The sequence below is a fragment of the Schistocerca americana genome, unplaced genomic scaffold (assembly GCF_021461395.2).
Source record: "Schistocerca americana isolate TAMUIC-IGC-003095 unplaced genomic scaffold, iqSchAmer2.1 HiC_scaffold_19, whole genome shotgun sequence".
In the NCBI taxonomy this organism is placed as follows: Eukaryota; Metazoa; Arthropoda; class Insecta; order Orthoptera; family Acrididae; genus Schistocerca; species Schistocerca americana.
This window is the reverse complement of record NW_025725895.1, coordinates 269,331-291,500: the sequence shown is the minus strand read 5'-3', so window position 1 is coordinate 291,500 and position 22,170 is coordinate 269,331. Positions and strand designations below refer to the sequence as shown.

General features: G+C 41.9%; 1 protein-coding gene across 1 annotated transcript in view; it reads right to left on the bottom strand.

Annotated features, from left to right (window-relative positions):
- The window catches only part of LOC124573714, a 48,560-nt gene extending 35,643 nt beyond the window's left edge, over nt 1–12,917 (bottom strand). Inside the window, exons 1-2 of the mRNA XM_047131141.1 lie at nt 12,895–12,917; nt 1,862–2,047 (exon numbers count right to left, since the gene is read on the bottom strand). Coding sequence (XP_046987097.1) covers nt 1,862–1,911 — 50 coding nt within the window. The 5' untranslated portion in view covers nt 1,912–2,047; nt 12,895–12,917. The remainder of the gene's footprint in view (nt 1–1,861; nt 2,048–12,894) is intronic.
- Between the last annotated feature and the right edge of the window lie 9,253 nt (nt 12,918–22,170).

Sequence of the window (22,170 nt, the reverse complement as noted above, 5' to 3'; positions counted from 1 at the left end):
GTCAGACCGAGAAACAACAAGGAACTGTGGCAACGATGGAAGAACCGTCTGTGGCTGAGACTCAGTGAACTTACGTTTGTGAGCAGACATAGTGGAAGGTGAGGAAACCATTGCGGAAGAATCCCCCATGATTACCGGCGTCTCCGATGGCGCGCTCCTTCCTTGTGGGGGCCCTCACCGAGGGCACACCCGCCTTAGGTGATTGTTCACACCTCAGGTCACACCTCCCGACAAACGGACGGAGGGACCAATCGGCACTTTCGGAAGGTATCAGCTCGGGTAATCACCCCTCCCTGGGCCTGGCCGTTACCAGGGGGTACGTACGTGTCCTACCTGTCTACCCGGGGCGGGGAATTACGCGTTACCCCGTCACCGGCTACGCATGGAAGTGTGTGGGTCGGCCTTCAGACACGCACAGGGAGGAAGAAAGACAGGGAAAGGAAAGAAGAGAGGTCTCAAATGCCGCAGCGGAGAAAAGGGTGAAGAGAAGAGGTAAAGAGAAGAGGTAAGGGAAAGAGAAGTACGAAGAAAGATGAAGACAAACAAGCAAGGAAGGCGAAGAGTGCGGTACATTTACAAGCGTCCGTCTCCGGACGTAGGCACAAACCATACTCCCAGAGGGGGAGAAAGGGAAGGAAAGAGCCAGAGGTGAGGGGGGGGGGCGAAGATGGGGGATGGGGAAGGATATGGAAAGGGGGGATATGCAGCCCGGAAAAGAAGGAAGGCCACATTAGCTCGGGGTCCCGTGCTCGCTACACACGTATCCACAAAAGAGTTGTGGATCCCCTGGGGGGTCCATTAATGATGAACATTGCTCTTGACGGTACATGATTCACAATATTATCTGTTCAGATTATAGTAACTGAATATGGCACCTTGCTAGGTCATAGCAAATGACGTAGCTGAAGCAGGTCCGACGTATACTATCGGACCGCAGCCGATTTAAAGGCTACCACCTAGCAAGTGTGGTGTCTGGTGGTGACACCACAAAAGATTCTCTTCTGTTCTATTCCCCTCCCCACACTCATCCTAGTTCCCTGCCAAGCTATTCCCCCACCGAGCCTCGTATAGTGCTGCTCGAGACTGTGGAACGTGTACTACAATATCTTCAGAGTGCAAGTCAGATGTAACAACAATGACAACCACAACCGATACATAAATAAAGTTCACAATCATGATTCGGTCCAATTCTTTAACTATTGCTTACCCCACGATCTACTGACGTCTGTCATTACTATCTCCTGATGAGTCTCGCCACTATAATTTACAGTCAACCTAATACGATTTATTTTGTTAATTAGAAATCTAATTCTGGATTAATTTTCCTCTCTTCTCATCTGAATGTCACCATGTTCTAAAGCTGATTAAAAGTTGGTATTGTTTCACCCATTGTTCTAATACACGAACAGCAACTGAATTTCTCACTTGCAATGCACTTGATAAATCCTTCCAGTCTCTCATAATCAAATAAAATATTGATCTGGGGTCAGAATCGAGTAATGTTTTTTGAAGGACAACATTTCCGCTTTTGAATGTTATGTTTACTTAAAAATTAGTATTAATGTTTCTATCGGGAAACCTCGAGACTCTTTCGATGCAAATATCGTTTGCCCGGCACTGCCCTTCTGAATTCTTCAAAATAAACCTGCACGTGACCTCAGCTAGCAAAGCTTCATCTGTAAATGTAGGATACCCTCTATATACTCTATTAAACAATGTTAAAATGTTAATCTCAGCAGCAACAGTTTAATCTGCCAATATTACTCGATCTCATATTTTCTGAATGGCAAATTTGGAAAAAAAAAAAACTCATCTTATAATCAGGTAAATACAGCAGTTACCTACTTGATGGGTCACTTACGTAAAAGCCAGAGCAGCTGTTCCGGGCGGTATTCGATCGGGGACGGACATCCTGAGTTCCCGCAAGTGCTTCAAGCTTCCGACGGTAGTGAACGCCTTTCTGGCCGAGTTGCGGACTATGTCGTACTCATAAAGTTCCAGACGTTCCAAGCTGTCGGCATATACCGGCAGCAACTGTATGACGTGCCTGCGTAACAACAGAAATGGGGCTCGTGAAAATTATTCGTCTTCTGTCACATTTGAGGAGACCACACAAACGGCATACACTATATTCCAATTCCAAATTAAGGGTTCTTATTCTGCATTTGTAACATTTCTGTGTTCGACTGTCACCTTTACATCACTTGCCACTGAAATACGACATCATTACTATTACCACCACATTAATTTGCATCGAAAGTATACCTGTGAGGGACAGATTGCGTGGGTATACATCAGACATCGTGGTGAGTGTCAGGGCACTGGGTACTAGGCCTTCTGTTGGGTACAAAATAGTCTTTCCGCTCCCAGGATTGGAATGACTCCTTATCCTCTCCCTTAAAACCCAAATCCTTTCGTCTTTCCCTCTCCTTCCCTCTTTCCTGACGAGGCAACCGTTGGTTGCGAAAGCTAGAATTTTGTGTTTATGTTTGTGTGTGTATCGACATGCCAGCGCTTCGTTTGGTAAGTCACATCATCTTTGTTTATATATATATATAGGTGCCTATCGAACTGCCAGCGCTTTCGTTCGGTAAGTCACACATCTTTGTTTTTAGATATATTTTTCTTTCCCTCTCCATCCCTCTTTCCTGATGAGGCAACAGTTTGTTGCGAAAGCTTGAATTTTGTGTGTGTGTTTGTTTTTTTGTGTGTCAGTGCTTTTGTTTGGTAAGTCTCATCATTCCACGTGGGAAAAATATATCTAAAAACAAAGATGATGTGACTTACCAAACAAAAGCACTGGCAGGTCGATAGACACACAAACAAACACAAACATACACACTAAATTCAAGCTTTTGCAACAAACGGTTGCTTCGTCAGGAAAGAGGGAAGGAGAGGGAAAGACGAAAGGATGTGGGTTTTAAGGGAGAGGGTAAGGAGTCATTATAATCCCAGGAGCGGAAAGATTTACCTTAGGGGGAAAAAAGGACAGGTATACACTCGCACACACACACATATCCATCCGCATATACACAGACACAAGCAGACATTTGTAAAGGCAAAGAGTTTGGGCAGAGATGTCAGTCGAGGCGGAAGTACAGAGGCAAAGATGTTGTTGAAAGACAGGTCAGGTATGAGCAGCGGCAAATTGAAATTAGAAATTAGCGGAGATTGAGGACTGGCGGATAGTGAGAAGAGAGGATATGCTGAAGGGCAAGTTTCCATCTCTGGAGTTCTGACAGGTTAGTGTTAGTGGGAAGTATCCAGATAACCCGGACGGTGTAACACTGTGCCAAGATGTGCTGGCCGTGCACCAAGGCATGTTTAGCCACAGGGTGATCCTCATTACCAGCAAACACTGTCTGCCTGTGTCCATTCATGCGAATGGACAGTTTGTTGCTGGTCATTCCCACATAGAAGGCTTCACAGTGTAGGCAGGTCAGTTAGTAAATCACGTGGGTGCTCTCACACGTGGCGCTGCCTTTGATCGTGTACACCTTCCGGATTACAGGACTGGAGTAGGTGGTGGTGGGAGGGTGCATGGGACAGGTTTTACACCGGGGGCGGTTACAAGGGTAGGAGCCAGAGGGTAGGGAAGGTGGTTTGGGGATTTCATAGGGATGAACTAAGAGGTTACGAAGGTTAGGTGGACGGCAGAAAGACACTCTTGGTGGAGTGGGGAGGATTTCATGAAGGATGGATCTCATTTCAGGGCAGGATTTGAAGAAGTCGTATCCCTGCTGGAGAGCCACATTCAGAGTCTGATACAGTCCCGGAAAGTATCCTGTCACAAGTGGGGCACTTTTGGGGTTCTTCTGTGGGAGGTTCTGGGTTTGAGGAGATGAGGAAGTGGCTCTGGTTATTTGCTTCTGTACCAGGTTGGGAGGGTAGTTACGGGATGCGAAGCTGTTTTCAGGTTGTTGGTGTAATGGTTCACGGATTCCGGACTGGAGCAGATTTGTTTGCCATGAAGACCTAGGCTGTAGGGAAGGGACCGCTTGATGTGGAATGGGTGGCAGCTGTCATAATGGAGGTACTGTTGCTTGTTGGTGGGTTTGATGTGGACAGACGTGTGAAGCTGGCCATTGGACAGGTGGAGGTCAACGTCAAGGAAAGTGGCATGGGATTTAGAGTAGGACCAGGTGAATCTGATGGAACCAAAGGAGTTGAGGTTAAAGAGGAAATTCTGGAGTTCTTCTTCACTGTGAGTCCAGATCATGAAAACGTCATCAATAAATCTGTACCAAACTTTGGGTTGGCAGGCCTGGGCAACCAAGAAGGCTTCCTCTAAGCGACCCATGAATAGGTTGGCGTACGAGGGGGCCATCCTGGTACCCATGGCTGTTCCCTTTAATTGTTGGTATGTCTGGCCTTCGAAAGTGAAGAAGTTGTGGGTCAGGATGAAGCTGGCTAAGGTAATGAGGAAAGAGGTTTTAGGTAGGGTGGCAGGTGATCGGCGTGAAAGGAAGTGCTCCATCGCAGCAAGGCTCTGGACATGCGGAATATTTGTGTATAAGGAAGTGGCATCAATGGTTACAAGAGTGGTTTCCGGGGGTAACAGACTGGGTAGGGATTCCAGGCATTCGAGAAAGTGGTTGGTGTCTTTGATGAAGGATGGGAGACTGCATGTAATGGGTTGAAGGTGTTGATCTACATAGGCAGAGATGCGTTCTGTGGGGGCTTGGTAACCAGCTACAATGGGACGGCCGGGATGATTGGGTTTGTGAATTTTAGGAAGAAGGTAGAAGGTAGGGGTGCGGGGTGTTGGTGGGGTCAGGTGGTTGATGGAGTCAGGTGAAAGGTTTTGTAGGGGGCCTAAGGTTCTGAGGATTCGTTGAAGCTCCGCCTGGACATCAGGAATGGGATTACCTTGGCAAACTTTGTAAGTAGTTATAAAGGCACATTTGCATGCCGAGCGTGAGTTTCCTCGGAAACGCGAGATATTAATTAAATAAATAATCACTGACAAATAAATAAAGCCTATGGCACACAACTGCAGCGCTGTGTCGCTGATAAAACAAAAGCACAATTACGTTACTCGTATGTTTGATTAAGAAGAGGGAGAGCTCTGGTAGAAGTGGTGCGAGAAGCACGTATTTTAGTTTATTGTCTGGCACACCGCCATATTTCATGTTATAGAAAATTACTGCGAGTTGCAACCATACTAGGCACTCGATTCTGAAAAGAATTTATATTTATAAAAGTAAGTAGGATTATGAACTGTAGGCTTATTCATTGAATATATCTGATTTAACTAACTGTGTAATTTTTTGTTTAGTAGACAATCACCTCTGTACGACGTTTTGGCATGGCTGGCAAATTATTGTAATATTGAGATTTAGATTATGAGTCCGCACCTACCGCAGCAGTCTTTGGAAACGATTTAATTACGAAGTCCGATTATTTCAGTTTTATTTCACGGTCAACTACGAGTAACATTGCCTTTACGAAAAAGCCATTGTCAAGCGTCTGATACCGAATAATTAAAACCTGACGACTCATAGGAGAGACAATCATACAGATAAAATAATTAATATTTTATTTAACTTAATTTATTTTATTAATTTTATATTGGCGACTGCGTGTCGGACTTGTTATTTTGTCATTTGTTACATTGTTCTCTTTGTTTCATGTGAAAAATCAACTTTCTGGACCTGGACTTGACTATATGAGAAATAACAAAAATCAGAAGATATTTGCCAATTATAAAATTTTGCGGGAAGACGCAAGGAAGCTTCCAGCAAAATAAGGTAAGACGCAGCATCTTTGCATTAGCAGGCTTGACCAGACGTATAATTCAGTGTATTAGCTTTTCAGTAGATTCTGTAGTGTTTCTTTTCCGCATAACAGCTTCAGTGATAAATTCCATTCTCAGTATTTTTCCTTAAACAATAACGTATGCAACAATACCAATACACGAGTGTACAATATGGCCGACTTCTGTACGATATCATGTAACATGGCCAGCAGCCATTACCAATAATCTCAAATTCAGTTTATATTTTTAAATTAACAGACAGCCATTGTTGCTACGACCGATTCATGCTCAACTGCATTTTATTTTAAAATCAGTGTCAAATATTTTCTTGAAACATATATCACGTGTGGCATGGTAATAACTAGAAAACAATACGCAAAAATGGAACAGCAAAGACGTACTATTCAGACGCAATCCGACTCGGACGAGAGACAAATGTTAGAAAATGACTTTACGACAGCAACAGGTAGTGACGATTCATCAAACATTGACGCAAGTGTTGACGAAAATTTTGACAATAGGCCGTCCACTACAAAAATTTCAAAGTCTCAATCAGAGCCCATGTTAATGCATGACGTCACGTCTAATGACGCGGCGGGGGCAGAGACCTTGCAAACGGTAAACATTGCCGACATGTTACAAATGCTAATGAAGCAAAACGCCGAAAACATGGCAACCTTACAGACGCAAAATGAACAGTTAAAGACACAAAATGACGGAATCAAATCTGATCTCATAGCACTCAAGACAGGTAATGACACTTTATGTAAGCGTGTGGAACTTATAGACGCCACACTGACCAAACAGATGACTGAACTCAGCGCTAAATTTTCCCAGCTTAATACGAGACAAGAAAAGACAACTGACGTAGCACTTTTACAGACACAAGTAAAAAACCTTAATGTCACGTGTGAAGTTCTTACTGAACAAATTCAAACATATCCTTCAGTACATGACAACCTTGAAAAACGAATTACTGACGTACAGAATAAATTTGACAATGTTGAACAACACCTGACTGACATCTTACAATCTGATGCCACAGCTCATTTTCAAAATATTAATAAAGAATTTCATGATTGGGTAGTCAACAAAGACTTGATGCTTGCGTGAAAATTTACCAACAATTGTGCACGACTCCGTAGCGCAATACATTACTAATAACAAACAGCTGATCAGTGACGCAGTACAATCCGTCACTGCACCCATGAGACAATTCACCGATCGACCACAGTCTGAATGTAACGAAAATATCAGTCAAAATGCACAGTCCAGGAACCAATATACATTCGAGTATGACACACACATACCGCACACGACAAACACACAAGAACAAAACACACCACGACTACAACACATACCACGATGTGCAAACACAAACACAAGCTATTATTATGGTAAACCACAGCAACATTATCGTAATTACTCGCCAGCTGGACATAGCAGTAATTACAGTGGGACAAATCCATATCATAATGCAAAGGAAGACGAAAGCTTAATGAAACACAGGCAATTTCAGATTTTTATCCCAGAAAAACGAACCATTCATCCGGTGATTTTTCTCAAATCTTTTAGTAACGCATTTCCACGCACTTGGAGTGACCGGAAAAAGATTTCATATATTGTCGGTTACATCCAAGGCGATGCAGCTGTCTGGGCATACAGTCAAGCTGACGTATGTACCACGTACAGTGAGTTTGAGCGTGCTTTTCTGAGCAAATTCTGGTCGCAATCCGTTCAGGAGCGACTCAGAAGACAAATTTTAGAACCTGAAACTTTTAACAGTAAAAATGGTAACTTACGCAGATATTTTGAAAAATACTTGAACATGGGACACTTTTTAGACGAACCAGTCGCAACGCGAGATATACTCCGTGCGTTGAAGGCCAAATTGCCTTTCAACATTAAAGAAAAACTCCTACATATCCCGGATGACGATTCAGATTATTTTTTAACAGCTTTAGATTCGGTTGACATGTTACTTGAAGATCAGCGCTTCGCGCGGCAAAACAGCAGCCACAATGTTTACACTAGTGGTATGCAAAACATGCAGGCTCGCCAACACAATTCTGGCGCGCCCACAGTTGGATACGCGGTACAACAAAAACAGCAAACTCACATGCCGTCTCAGTACGGAAATCAAAATCAACACGCGTATTCCAATACAAACAATAGTTACAACAGTAATAACATTTCATGCGGCAATCCATACAAAAGGCACCGCGGTAATAACTACAACGGTAACAACGGATACAAAGGTAATAACAAAAACACAAACAGAAATAGAAATAATAATAACTACGAGCCAAGACAGCATCAAGGTTGGACTCGTAGCGATCAGTACTTTCATTCAAACTCTGCTTTACCACAGCAGCCACCAGGTCAAAATTGGAGCATACTTTACGACCGACAGGTAAGTTATAATGCGCAACAGCAACAACAACCGCAGAAGTTTGGAGATCATAATAGGCAATATCCGAATGTGAATATAATAGAAATGACACCTGATGCACAACCTCAATCTGTGTCAGTACCTAGTACAAATGCTAATCCAACAAACTAGAAACAGTCACTACTTTGCCCCAGGTCGTGGCTGAAGAATCCTTGGGGGGCGGCTTCAATGTTAATCAGTTATTTGACATCACACTTGAACAACGGAATAATGATATGCCGAGTAATTCTAAACAAAAACTACCTGTTTTATTTATAAGATACAACCACAATAACAATATATCAGATGAACTTTTACAAGACAGTACACAATGTCGTTTAAACACAAATGAAATCGTTTTAGCATCTACTACTGGTGTAGTAGGTGGGATTCCAACTACTATTATCCTAGATACAGGTGCAGCTGTGAGCGTTTTATCTTTTAATTTTTATAAAAAGATGTGTGAATTGGAACCTGTGCCTGAGTTTCCTGCCCAAAACTGTAAAATAACTACTGCACTAGGTAATAAGTCATGTAGGGTTACGAAGCAAGTTTTTGTAAACGTTAAAATAGGTAATGGAACCGTACAATGGCCATTCCTGGTTGTACAAAACCTTGTGACAAATTGCATATTAGGAATAGATATTATGAGCGAGAAGGAATGCATTATAGACTTCTCCAAAGGTAAATGTATTTTAAATGATAAAAGCAGGGTAATTATTATTGATTTGGACAGGAGAACTCTAAAGCATGACAAACACTGTACAGGGTACAAGGTTCAGTTAGTACTTGACAAAGACATTCAAGACATGCAAACACACTCATGTGACGCAGAGCTAATGGACTTGAAAACATTGCTTGATCATAAGATAAGTGAAGCTACAGCTCTCAGTGTACATGAACGTATAAAACTACAGGAAGTGTTATCCAAATATTTACAAGTTTTTACCAAACGATTAGGTGTTATCAACACGTATGTATACAAGATTGAAGTTAAGCCTCACAAGATCTTCTACCATAAGACATATAACGTACCGTTATCTCAACGACCTGCTGTGTGGCAAGAATTAAAACAAATGTTAGACTGGAAGGTCATTGAACCATCCACCTCACCTTACTGTAGTCCTCTACTTGTTGTCAAAAAATCAAATGGAAGCATTAGGTTAGTGTTAGACGCACGAGCTATTAATGAAATAATTTTACCGGTTCACACAAAACCTGAAAATTTAGAAGAGCAATTACAGAAATTTCTAGATGCAAAATATTTTTCCACAATAGATCTCGCTAATTCATTTTGGCAGGTGGGTATCACTCCTGATTCTCGGAAATATACTGCATTTATGTTCGGGGGGCGAACCTATCAGTTTTGTGTTCTACCCTTCGGACTGAATGTCAGCTCTGGGGTATTCATTACAGCCCTGGATACCGTGCTTGGCGACGATTTAGTTGAGACAGTCACACACTATGTAGATGATATACTGATAGCTACACAATCCTGGAATGAACACGTTGACACACTTCAAAAAATTTTAGAAAAATTTGCACAAGCTGGAGTCACAGCCAATCTTAGAAAATCAAAGTTTGGTTGCAGTGAGATAAAGTATTTAGGACATATCATTAATTCACAGGGCATACGTCCGGATCCCAGTAAATTAGATGCTATCAGAAACTTTCCTAGCCCTCGAACTAAAAAGCAGTTAAAATCATTCCTTGGGCTATGTTCATTTTTCAGACGTTTTTTGCCACAACCACTTTTGAACAGTAAACATCTGCTAAATCTACTCAGAAAGAATCAAGTTCGGATCTGGTCGGAACAGTGCCAGAATGACTTTAATACAATTAAACATGCTTTAGTGAATGCTAACATATTGAGCCATCCAGATTTCAATTTAGATTTTTGTATGACTTGTGACGCTTCACGTACTGGCTTGGGCTGTTGCTTATTTCAAGTTGTAAAGAATAAAGAGGAGGAACAGATAAGAATTATTGGGTTTGCGAGTCGCACTCTAACTGAATGTGAGCGTACATACTCCACTACTGAGTTAGAAACACTTTCCATAGTATGGGCATTCAAGAAATTCAATTATTATTTATTTGGAAAACATACAGTAATTTACACCGATCACCAGGCCCTGACATTTTTGTTAACTTGTAAACTTGTACATCCTAGACTATCACGATGGGCAGTTACACTTCAGAACTACTCTTTTGAAATTAAGTACATAAGAGGTAAGGACAACACCATTGCAGACACTTTGTCTAGACTTCCACAAGGTATGAATGATACCAACAGTGACTTAGAAAATATAAATGACTACAGGATTCTCTTAATGCAAGACAAGCAGTATCACCAATATTATATTGATATGTGCAGAAACATGGCTGAATTACAAAAATCTGATCCTCACTGGTATAAAATAATAACATTACTGGTAGAAAAACACAATCATCCTTTGACTAAGTATTACAAGTTACACAATGATGTGCTATTTTACCGCCGACATCCAAATGCTACTAACTGGTGTGTATGCATTCCCAAAGAGTCTGAACGTAATTTAATTTGGCACACACACTTAGTATGGGGTCATTATGGGACAAAAAAAGTGTTTAGCGAAGCTCAGTACATACTGTTATTTTAGCAATATGAGAAGAAAAATTTACAGGGAACTGAAAACATGTGTCATATGTCAAAAATCAAAACCTCAGAATTTATCCACAAAAACAGATTTACATTCTATTTTACCTAGTAAACCCCTGGAAATTCTGTGTACTGACATCAGTGGACCGCATCCAGCAAGCTCTGGAGGCGTCAAATATGTCTTAGCTTTTTACGATATATTTTCTAAACATGTTAAACTTTATGCTTTAAAATCCGCCACTGCAAGTGCTATAATACGAAGATTCTCAAGTGAATACCTGACGCACGTGGGAAAACCTAAAGCAATTCTATCAGATAATGCAGCATACTACTCTGGGTACAAATGGAGAAATTTCTTGAAGGACAATAACATTAAAAGTATATTTATTTCGAGGTTTAGTCCACAATGTAACGCGACTGAGAGACTTTTCCGAGAATTAAATCGTTTCATGAGGACCTATATTTCATCAAAACATACTAATTGGGTGTCCTACCTAAGTCTTTTTGAAGACGTACACAATAACTTAAATATTTACGATACAAATTACACACCTAACGAGATCATGTTCAATTGCAAACAGAACGATCAGTGGATAGAACCATTACCTAAGTTGTCAGACAAGGAAATCACACCTGAACAGAAAATAAAAGAAGTATTGACTACGCTGACACATCACGCACAGATACGAAACAAACATCACAGAAACATAATAAAAAGAAAACAAAAATTCGAGGTAGGAATGCTTGTACTACTTCGTACTCAGCATAAATCTGTAGCACTCAAACGACGCAACGCTAAGTGGCGTCTGGTATATGAGGGACCTTATATAATTGTTAACATACCGCATCCTGGTGCGTATCTGTTACAACATCCTAGAACTAACAAAATTATTGGGCTATACGCACACCGAGATCTTAGAGCATTTCATGCTGAATAATGTCAAAGACATACCCATCAAAATATTGCTAAGCAACTCGAAAAACTCTGTTGCTACAACACAGATAATAAGTAGTATAGAAATTTTCATTTCAGCGTTCCAGAGTCGCAGTTGAAGACAGAAGAACTTTTCTTTCAACGCCGCGGCTCCACCGAGAAGACTGAATATTAAAGTAAAATTTATGATTACGTAGCAGTGAATGACATGTTAATTTTTCACGGAACATTTGTTATTGTAGGTACCACTGACTTGGTATGACACCTGACGAACTGACAGACGTCATCTGTGAAGCGATCTTTTACTTTGAGAAATAGATTAGACACACATCTCTCAACACGAAAAGCATCTATCAGTAGTCAAGGCCACACAGACACTCTACACACACGCACAAAACGCGAGGAATCGAACATTTTCTCTCTCTTACTATTTTGAATATTTATTGAGTAGTGAAAACGCCTAGTCTTGCCTACTGATGTAATGAATGTTGTGTCTAACCTATCTTAATTTCAGATGACATCACAAAAAACATCGATAATATCCGAGCAAAACCGCTAAAGAGGATGTAAATATCTGCAATTCATGTAATCAAATGTGACACAATGTAATAACCAATAGCGATGTAAAGATGATGTAAACATGTTTATGTGCAACTGTATTATGTTTATGCTAAGAAAATATGTGACGTGTGTATGTATAATTACTTTTTTTTTTTTAACTGATGTATCATGTAAAAATTTGAACAAAACGAGTGCCAAAAAGACATTGCATAGTGAACCTCTGTTCACGGACATTAACGAACATTACTAACTCTGCAACTACGCAGAAACCTATGTGAAGGAAACGGTTAATGCCATTCATTATGCATCGTACCTATGTAAACGCGATGAACGATTCCCTTGATTAATAACTACGAACATTTAGGTGAGCTATATTCAGCAAAAAAAACTGAAAATGTGAAGCGAATAATTCGTGCATCGTCTAGTGACATTACTACAGTACCCAACTTCAAGATGTTAACTGGATTAAATGGACACAAAGTGCCTGTCCAGAAAACAACACGACGGGTGGAAGAATTTTGGTTGGAACTTCAGGGAATTTAATGTTCTCGAAATGTGACGGACACGCTTACCTGGACTGTCCAAGGATCGACGCCAGCTAAGTGCCGTCCGAGGTTCTGCAACCAAGCTTCCACGGAATGTAAAAAACGAACTGCACGTGGACCAATTACTCGACGGGTCACGTCTGATCTGTAATTAGCAATGCTTTTACTCACTACGAACTGCATCACAACGACTATAATGGAAATAGGAAATGGACACGCTTATGTATTAATCACATTGTTATACAACGATGTTACTGTGATCAAAAAACTTTACCACGACGATACTAACCTGTAAAAAATTATTGTGCAGCAGATGAATATGAACTGTGATAACGACACGATGTGTATAGGTCAACGCACCTGAAACATACGGACATTTTTCTCTGAAGTATTTCAAAACAATACTATGTAACTAAGAACATTCAACAATCTAAGTTGCATTGTGTTATAACGAATATTGTAAATTTAAAACTAAGTTACCTGTCATAGAATGTAGTCTTCATATGTAATCTTGGTTGAAAATTTTCTTTGTGCAACGACTGAGAAACGCGCGCACACGAACAATATGAACTGCAATACTGTGCCGCGTGATCTAACTGTACGACATAACGGCAGTCACACAGACGCTTCTGCGCATGCGCGCACTCTATCTGCCAACATAAGAACTTTTACGGCGCACCCGCGTCATTCAAAGTTGTATATAATGTGTATAATGTAGGTCATGTAAATAGTTGTACATAACTTAGATTTTCTTGTGCCTTTAGGTGAATTGCTCGCCTGCAGGTGTGTCCTTTCGCCTCGCAATTCAGGGGGCAATATAAAGGCACATTTGCAGGCCGAGCGTGAGTTTCCTCGGAAACGCGAGATATTAATTAAATAAATAATCAGTGACAAATAAATAATCAGTGACAAATAAATAAAGCCTATGGCACACAACTGCAGCGCTGTGTCGCTGATAAATCAAAAGCACAATTACGTTACTCGTATGTTTGATTAAGAAGAGGGAGAGCTCTGGTAGAAGTGGTGCGAGAAGCACGTATTTTAGTTTATTGTCTGGCACACCGCCATATTTCATGTTATAGAAAATTACTGCGAGTTGCAACCATACTAGGCACTCGATTCTGAAAAGAATTTATATTTATAAAAGTAAGTAGGATTATGAACTGTAGGCTTATTCATTGAATATATCTGATTTAACTAACTGTGTAATTTTTTGTTTAGTAGACAATCACCTCTGTACGACGTTTTGGCATGGCTGGCAAATTATTGTAATATTGAGATTTAGATTATGAGTCCGCACCTACCGCAGCAGTCTTTGGAAACGATTTAATTACGAAGTCCGATTATTTCAGTTTTATTTCACGGTCAACTACGAGTAACATTGCCTTTACGAAAAAGCCATTGTCAAGCGTCTGATACCGAATAATTAAAACCTGACGACTCATAGGAGAGACAATCATACAGATAAAATAATTAATATTTTATTTTATTTTATTTTATTAATTTTATATAGTGTTGTCTGAAAGCTGACGTAGTCCCTCAGCCAGAGATTTATTTTCATTTTCATTTCAGCCACATGTTACACTTTCCACCTTCTAATACCATGTCACCCTCACAACACCTCCGCAACGACCCCATTAAGTTTTACTTACATTCCCTCCGCAAACATGCCTTCGCCCTAGCCAGATTACACTCCCATATTTTATTTTCTCAGGCTTGTCTGACATTTGGCATCACCCCCAAAGGGTTCACACTTAAAGTTCCCATCTCTGGCTGCAACCCTTCTTTCCATCAGTCCCTATACCAGTTCCAAACTGAACAATCCATTGCCCTCACCCACCTAATCCTTCAGCTACACACCCACTCAGCCAATCAACACACCCGTCAACTCCTATCCTTAATAAAAGTCCTCAATCTTTCCTCTCCCACATCCACACCGGCTGTTCAGAGCATCCTCCTACAGGCCAACCGCAAATTGGAACAGCATGCCACCCTCCACCTTAAAAAACTATCCAATCTCCTGGTTTCCCACCTCCGGAAAGGCAACTCACTCATCCTTCACAACCTTTCCAGCAAACCTCAACTTCCTCTCATTGCACACAAACCCAGTCTCTCCCATCTACTCAATCTCCCACTTCCAGCTCCACTCCCTCCAAAACCTGAAAATTCCAATCAACACAATCTGGAACCACAACACCCCAATTCAGTAGTTAACCTTTCCTCCAAACCTCTCTCCCAATCTGAAACCCCTGTCCTATCCAAAGGCCTCACCTTCAGCCCCACTCCCAGATTCAACCAAACAGCCCTCGTCAAAGATTTACTGTCCTACACCTGTACTCTCTGCTGGAAATATCACTTTGCCACGAAGAAAAATGATCCTAATCCTACTCCTAATGATCCAACTCCCCAAGACACTATCCAAATTGAACCCTGCCTGGAACAGTTCCGTCCTCTGTCACAGCGGGACCCACCTCCTCTTCCTCAAAATCACCCTCTCCAAACCTTCCAGGAATTTCTAACTTCCAGCCTTGCCTCTCAATCCTTCTTAAAAAACCTTAATCCTACTCCCAACATCACCACTGCTGAAGCCCAGGCTATCTGTGATCTGAAGGCTGACCGATCCATCGCCATTCTTCCGGCGGACAAGGGTTCCACAACTGTGGTTCTTGATCGTCGGGAGTATGTGGCTGAGGGACTACGTCAGCTTTCAGACAACACTACTTACAAAGTTTGCCAAGGTAATCCCATTCCTGATGTCCAGGCGGAGCTTCAACGAATCCTCAGAACCTTAGGCCCCCTACAAAACCTTTCACCTGACTCCATCAACCACCTGACCCCACCAACACCCCGCACCCCTACCTTCTACCTTCTTCCTAAAATTCACAAACCCAATCATCCCGGCCGTCCCATTGTAGCTGGTTACCAAGCCCCCACAGAACGCATCTCTGCCTACGTAGATCAACACCTTCAACCCATTACATGCAGTCTCCCATCCTTCATCAAAGACACCAACCACTTTCTCGAATGCCAGGAATCCCTACCCAGTCTGTTACCCCCGGAAACCATTCTTGTAACCATTGATGCCACTTCCTTATACACAAATATTCCGCATGTCCAGAGCCTTGCTGCGATGGAGCACTTCCTTTCACGCCGATCACCTGCCACCCTACCTAAAACCTCTTTCCTCATTACCTTAGCCAGCTTCATCCTGACCCACAACTTCTTCACTTTCGAAGGCCAGACATACCAACAATTAAAGGGAACAGCCATGGGTACCAGGATGGCCCCCTCGTACGCCAACCTATTCATGGGTCGCTTAGAGGAAGCCTTCTTGGTTACCCAGGCCTGCCAACCCAAAGTTTGGTACAGATTTATTGATGACGTTTTCATGATCTGGACTCACAGTGAAGAAGAACTCCAGAATTTCCTCTTTAACCTCAACTCCTTTGGTTCCATCAGATTCACCTGGTCCTACTCTAAATCCCATGCCACTTTCCTTGACGTTGACCTCCACCTGTCCAATGGCCAGCTTCACACGTCTGTCCACATCAAACCCACCAACAAGCAACAGTACCTCCATTACGACAGCTGCCACCCATTCCACATCAAGCGGTCCCTTCCCTACAGCCTAGGTCTTCATGGCAAACAAATCTGCTCCAGTCCGGAATCCGTGAACCATTACACCAACAACCTGAAAACAGCTTCGCATCCCGTAACTACCCTCCCAACCTGGTACAGAAGCAAATAACCAGAGCCACTTCCTCATCTCCTCAAACCCAGAACCTCCCACAGAAGAACCCCAAAAGTGCCCCACTTGTGACAGGATACTTTCCGGGACTGTATCAGACTCTGAATGTGGCTCTCCAGCAGGGATACGACTTCCTCAAATCCTGCCCTGAAATGAGATCCATCCTTCATGAAATCCTCCCCACTCCACCAAGAGTGTCTTTCTGCCGTCCACCTAACCTTCGTAACCTCTTAGTTCATCACTATGAAATCCCCAAACCACCTTCCCTACCCTCTGGCTCCTACCCTTGTAACCGCCCCCGGTGTAAAACCTGTCCCATGCACCCTCCCACCACCACCTACTCCAGTCCTGTAATCCGGAAGGTGTACACGATCAAAGGCAGCGCCACGTGTGAAAGCACCCACATGATTTACCAACTGACCTGCCTACACTGTGAAGCCTTCTATGTGGGAATGACCAGCAACAAACTGTCCATTCGCATGAATGGACACAGGCAGACAGTGTTTGTTGGTAATGAGGATCACCCTGTGGCTAAACATGCCTTGGTGCATGGCCAGCACATCTTGGCACAGTGTTACACCGTCTGGGTTATCTGGATACTTCCCACTAACACCAACCTGTCAGAACTCCAGAGATGGGAACTTGCCCTTCAGCATATCCTCTCTTCTCACTATCCGCCAGGCCTCAATCTCCACTAATTTCTAATTTCAATTTGCCGCCGCTCATACCTCACCTGTCTTTCAACAACGTCTTTGCCTCTGTACTTCCGCCTCGACTGACATCTCTGCCCAAACTCTTTGCCTTTACAAATGTCTGCTTGTGTCTGTGTATATGCGGATGGATATGTGTGTTTGTGCGCGCGAGTGTATACCTGTCCTTTTTTCACCCCTAAGGTAAGTCTTTCCGCTCCCGGGATTGGAATGACTCCTTACCCTCTCCCTTAAAACCCACATCCTTTCGTCTTTCCCTCTCCTTCCCTCTTTCCTGATGAGGCAACAGTTTGTTTCGAAAGCTTGAATTTTGTGTGTATGTTTGTGTGTGTGTCGACCTGCCAGCACTTTCATTTGGTAAGTCTCATCATCTTTGTTTTTATATATGTATATAAAATAGAGGGAAACATTCCACATGGGAAAAATATATCTAAAAACCAAGATGATGAGACTTACCAAACGAAAGCGCTAGCACGTCGATAGATACACAAACACACACAAACATACACACAAAATTCTAGCTTTTGCAACCAACGGTTGCTTCATCAGGAAAGAGGGAAGGAGAGGGAAAGACGAAAGGATGTCTCATTTGTGCTGAGCTACTACCATAGGAGTTTTGCTCTCCCAAAATCTAAATCTAGCTCTATGCCAATTAACTGTACCAGAAAGATGAAAAGTGGGTTCATACAAAAAATATAATAGCTCAGAAAAAATGTGCACCTCCATTTCTTCTAGAATTCCTGTGCAAAATTCTTACCTTTTGGTGTGGTCATCAGATGCAATGCTTGCAACAATTCCAGTGTGTATGATTTCTGATGGAGTCAGTTTCCGAACTCACCATATCTCGAGTTGAAAGGTTTTAAGTTTATTGTTCACTCGTGTCACGGATTTCCTAGGGCGCCTTTTGTAAGTTGCGCAGATACCTTTGACATCTTCACTCTATGTTTAAGGATGACCCTCACTTTTCCATTTGCAGATGCGCCAATTTTCTGTGATTTTCAGTGGCACTCGTACATTTGTTTACTGGCAGGCAGCTCTCTGTCAAATTGTTATCAAAATACACATTTCACACTAACAGTGGACTCCGATTTTGCTAATTGCAGCACAGAAAACAAATGCCTCCGTGGTGTCTCCATTTTCCTACGAATGAGCAACAGCAGCACTGCACCTTTAATTGAACTTCTATGTCAACTGCTCAAAAGTTTCCACTTTTCTCTGTCTGGAGTTGCATTTCTATCCTTTATAGTATGTAAAAGATTAATCCCAGAAATATGCCACTCCTCTTTGAATAACCCTGTATTTTGGCAAGTGTAGTCCTTTAAAATGACTGTCGTGTATGAGGCACAGACTGACAAGCCACAGTGGAAGAGATGCGCCGCACTAGCTCCGAATACGAGTAGGTGCGCGATCGAATGCCGGGCACTCGCGGACAGGCGATACCGAGAGGATAACCTAGGCACGTAAAGCGCCGACCCAACTGATTTTTGTAGTTCAGTTAGGCCCTGATCAGTTTGTGAGTTCACCACTATGCAACTTTACAAATCTTAATCTGAGAATGCAGCATTTGCAGTGAACTTTGTGTTTCAGTGTGAAGCTCGTATCTCTGCCTCAAATCTGTTCCTCACTACAGGATAATAACCAATACCAAGCGCCATTGCTTCTGCTGCTGCTGCTGCTGCTGCTGCTGCTACTACTACTACTACTACTACTACCACTATTATTATACAGTTATATCACAACCATCATCGTGTATCGGTATTTATCTACATAATTTAATTTCATTTTTGTGAGTTCAATGTATCATTACAAGATATGAAATATGCACTTGTGCTGACATGAATGCATGAACAAAAGGTGTTTATGGTTTTCTTCTCTTCCCCCCCCCCCCCCCCCCCCCTCTCTCTTGCCTAAGTGTGAGGTTTACTTTGTTCAGATACTGTTGCCCCATGTGTCAGCGTTATCAACCATCACTGCAAATACATGTGCTCACTGAACACTATCTACAGAAAATTCTATACTGTATTTTTTTTAAATTTTGAGTGCATATTCCACAGGGAGTTATTTTTGTGTGTGCATAACAATGAAACAATGACAGTCCAGGCCACAGTGGTTCCTGATAATGGTTAATTGTGGACAACAGTTAATGTATCACAGGTAAAGGGACTCTGAAGTGTGTAACTGAACTGTAGTATACTGAATTTTTACATCCAAGTGCTGGGACCAGCTCTTGACATACAGTTAAACCCCTGCTTTCACTTTTCAGTGGAATGACACACACACACACACACACACACACACACACACACACACACACACACACACAGCACACACACAAAGTGTAAGTTGCAGGAAAGTGCAAAATACAGAAAAGCATTGGAAACAAACCAAGTAAAAAATGAATAAATTTATCTTACTGTCATTCTCTTTATATTGTTCAAAATCAGAAATTATAACAATCTAAATTTTGCCTATTTAAAAAAAAAACTGAAATAATTGTTTTTGCTTCTTTCTAACAGCAATTTGTTGTATTCTTTTGTTAAACCACATTAAAAGAGCATTTTAATTCTACTGTCAAACTTATTACTGGTAATCATTATAAACCTATGGTAAATAAAACTTGTAACACAATATTGGTTGAAACATTAATGTTGGGAGTCTTTAATAAATGGAGAACAACGGACACAAATAAATGGAGAACAACAGACACAAAATCATACAGCTTGTTGTCGACAAGGAGATCACACGGTTCAGGAACATCCTGGGCGAGGAAGAGGACGGAAATTGCAACATTATGGAGCATCTCGAGGAGGAATATTTACGTCTTACACTAAGTTGTACCGACATAAGACTGCGTGCCTCGTACGGATTCATGTATTTTACACTGAAGTAACAACAATTCGTGAAAGCTCGTTATAGAGTGATGTCTTGTTTGTATAACTGACTGAAATTAAATCAAAGCTGTGGTAATACAAGACAATGAGCAGAAGGAAGGCTGCTACTACAGTCAATACTGTCAGGTCACGATCATCATTCGGGAAGTGCCTCAGCGTGCTTTCCCACCCTTCCAAATACTGCGTACCTATAAACAGGTGGCTGTGGCCAAACATGATGACAATGAAAATCTCACTTACTATGCTAACGCTGTCTGACACGATTATTAACTTTGTGTATAGTCTCCATTTTCTGCTTTGTTCCGAGGTTGACTTTGAGTAGGAATACAATGCACTTTTTGCAGATATCTGCACGAAAAACAAAGTCAAATGTTGTGATAATGTCAAAGAAAACTTAAAGGTGCGGGAAATGTCGTAACACAGAATCAGTGACGACAGGAAAGTACTGAATTCAGAGAATGTGACTCCTGATTGTAATGACAAAAATGAATATAAAAAGCAAGAAAATGTAAAATGTGAGAATGTAAACACAGTGGTTTACTGTATTTATTTTCGGGAGTTTAGCATGACATTCACACGGTCACACTTTCATATGCGAGCTGCAGTAGAAAGCCATTTTTGCCAAATGTTTCACAATAAAATTACATGGTACCAAAACATATGTTCCACTACAAGCTTGCACAGTAGCATGCACAGTCCCCTCACATACGAGTTGCCAAGTTTCTCATACTGTTGCTACTGCGCAGCAAAAAGTAGAAGAGAAGTAAAAGATGACAGAATATTGCTGATGTAAATGGGAAAGTAATGGGCCCAGAATTGTGCCCTGAGGGATAAACATTTCAAAAACTTCCTCTTCCACAGGCTGTGCATACGCAATCAATCGACAGTGGCATATGTTAAATTATAAGTCCCCATTCTGAAATGACACAGTCTACCCATTAATTTCACTACGAAGCCCCATCTACAGACTAATGTGAAAAAAACTGAGAAACCCAAAATGTGCGAGTGAGACAGGTCTGCCGGGTACTACTGAATCACACAGAACTGAACTGGGCACAACTGTTAAATACAGCGGCACTATTAGCTACGAGTGAAAGTAATTACGTAATAAACGTGACAGAAGATGTTTGAAGACATAGATATGTTTACTGAACTAGACCTAGCTTAAAAGCACTGTAACAATAATTAGATGTCTCCTTAACATTTTGTATCTCGTGTCCCTATGTATATGTAACGGTGAAATATGCCAAATGTCTTTTACATAGTGTGAAAAATACCGAACATACGAGAACAGTATTCGTCAAGCAAAAGTTGGCTCGAGTAAAAGTTAGACATTCGTACGAGGAGAGGTAATAGTACTCACCTCGTTCCATCCACCGACCACTTTATTTGTAAGCACTTTAGGGTGTTCTTCTTGGCATTCAGAAAGTACTTCAGATCATCCGTATCGACAGACATACGTCCGAAGTCAATCTCGACCAGTCGGGGGCACCCGTCACCCAAAGGTCTCAGCACACAAGGACGCAGGACGCAAGTCGTCCCCACGTATCTCTCTTGCAGACACAGCACACGGAGGTACTGCAGACGCAACACCGCCTCTGAAAATTTCTCGGTCTTCAGCAGCTCGTCGGGTGCCGTCAGCACGTGTATCCCGGAGCACTGCTCGACCGAGTTCTTCACCGTCTGCAACCGCACACTTCCTGTAGTACAGTAACACTTCTGAGCTAAGGAGTGGGATACACTGAAACAAAAGAAGCACTATTAATGGTCGTTCAAACAGATGCTTTCTGCCTCTTCTGAAGCACCTGACCAATTTCCAGCAACAGAAGTTGCACAGCAGCTAAACAGATGGCCACAGAGGAAGTCAGTAACTGCGGTGAACGAGAGGAAAGCACCCGCACCATCCACGCTCACCAAACTGACTTCCTATCAGCTAACAGGTGTCCTCCCTTCT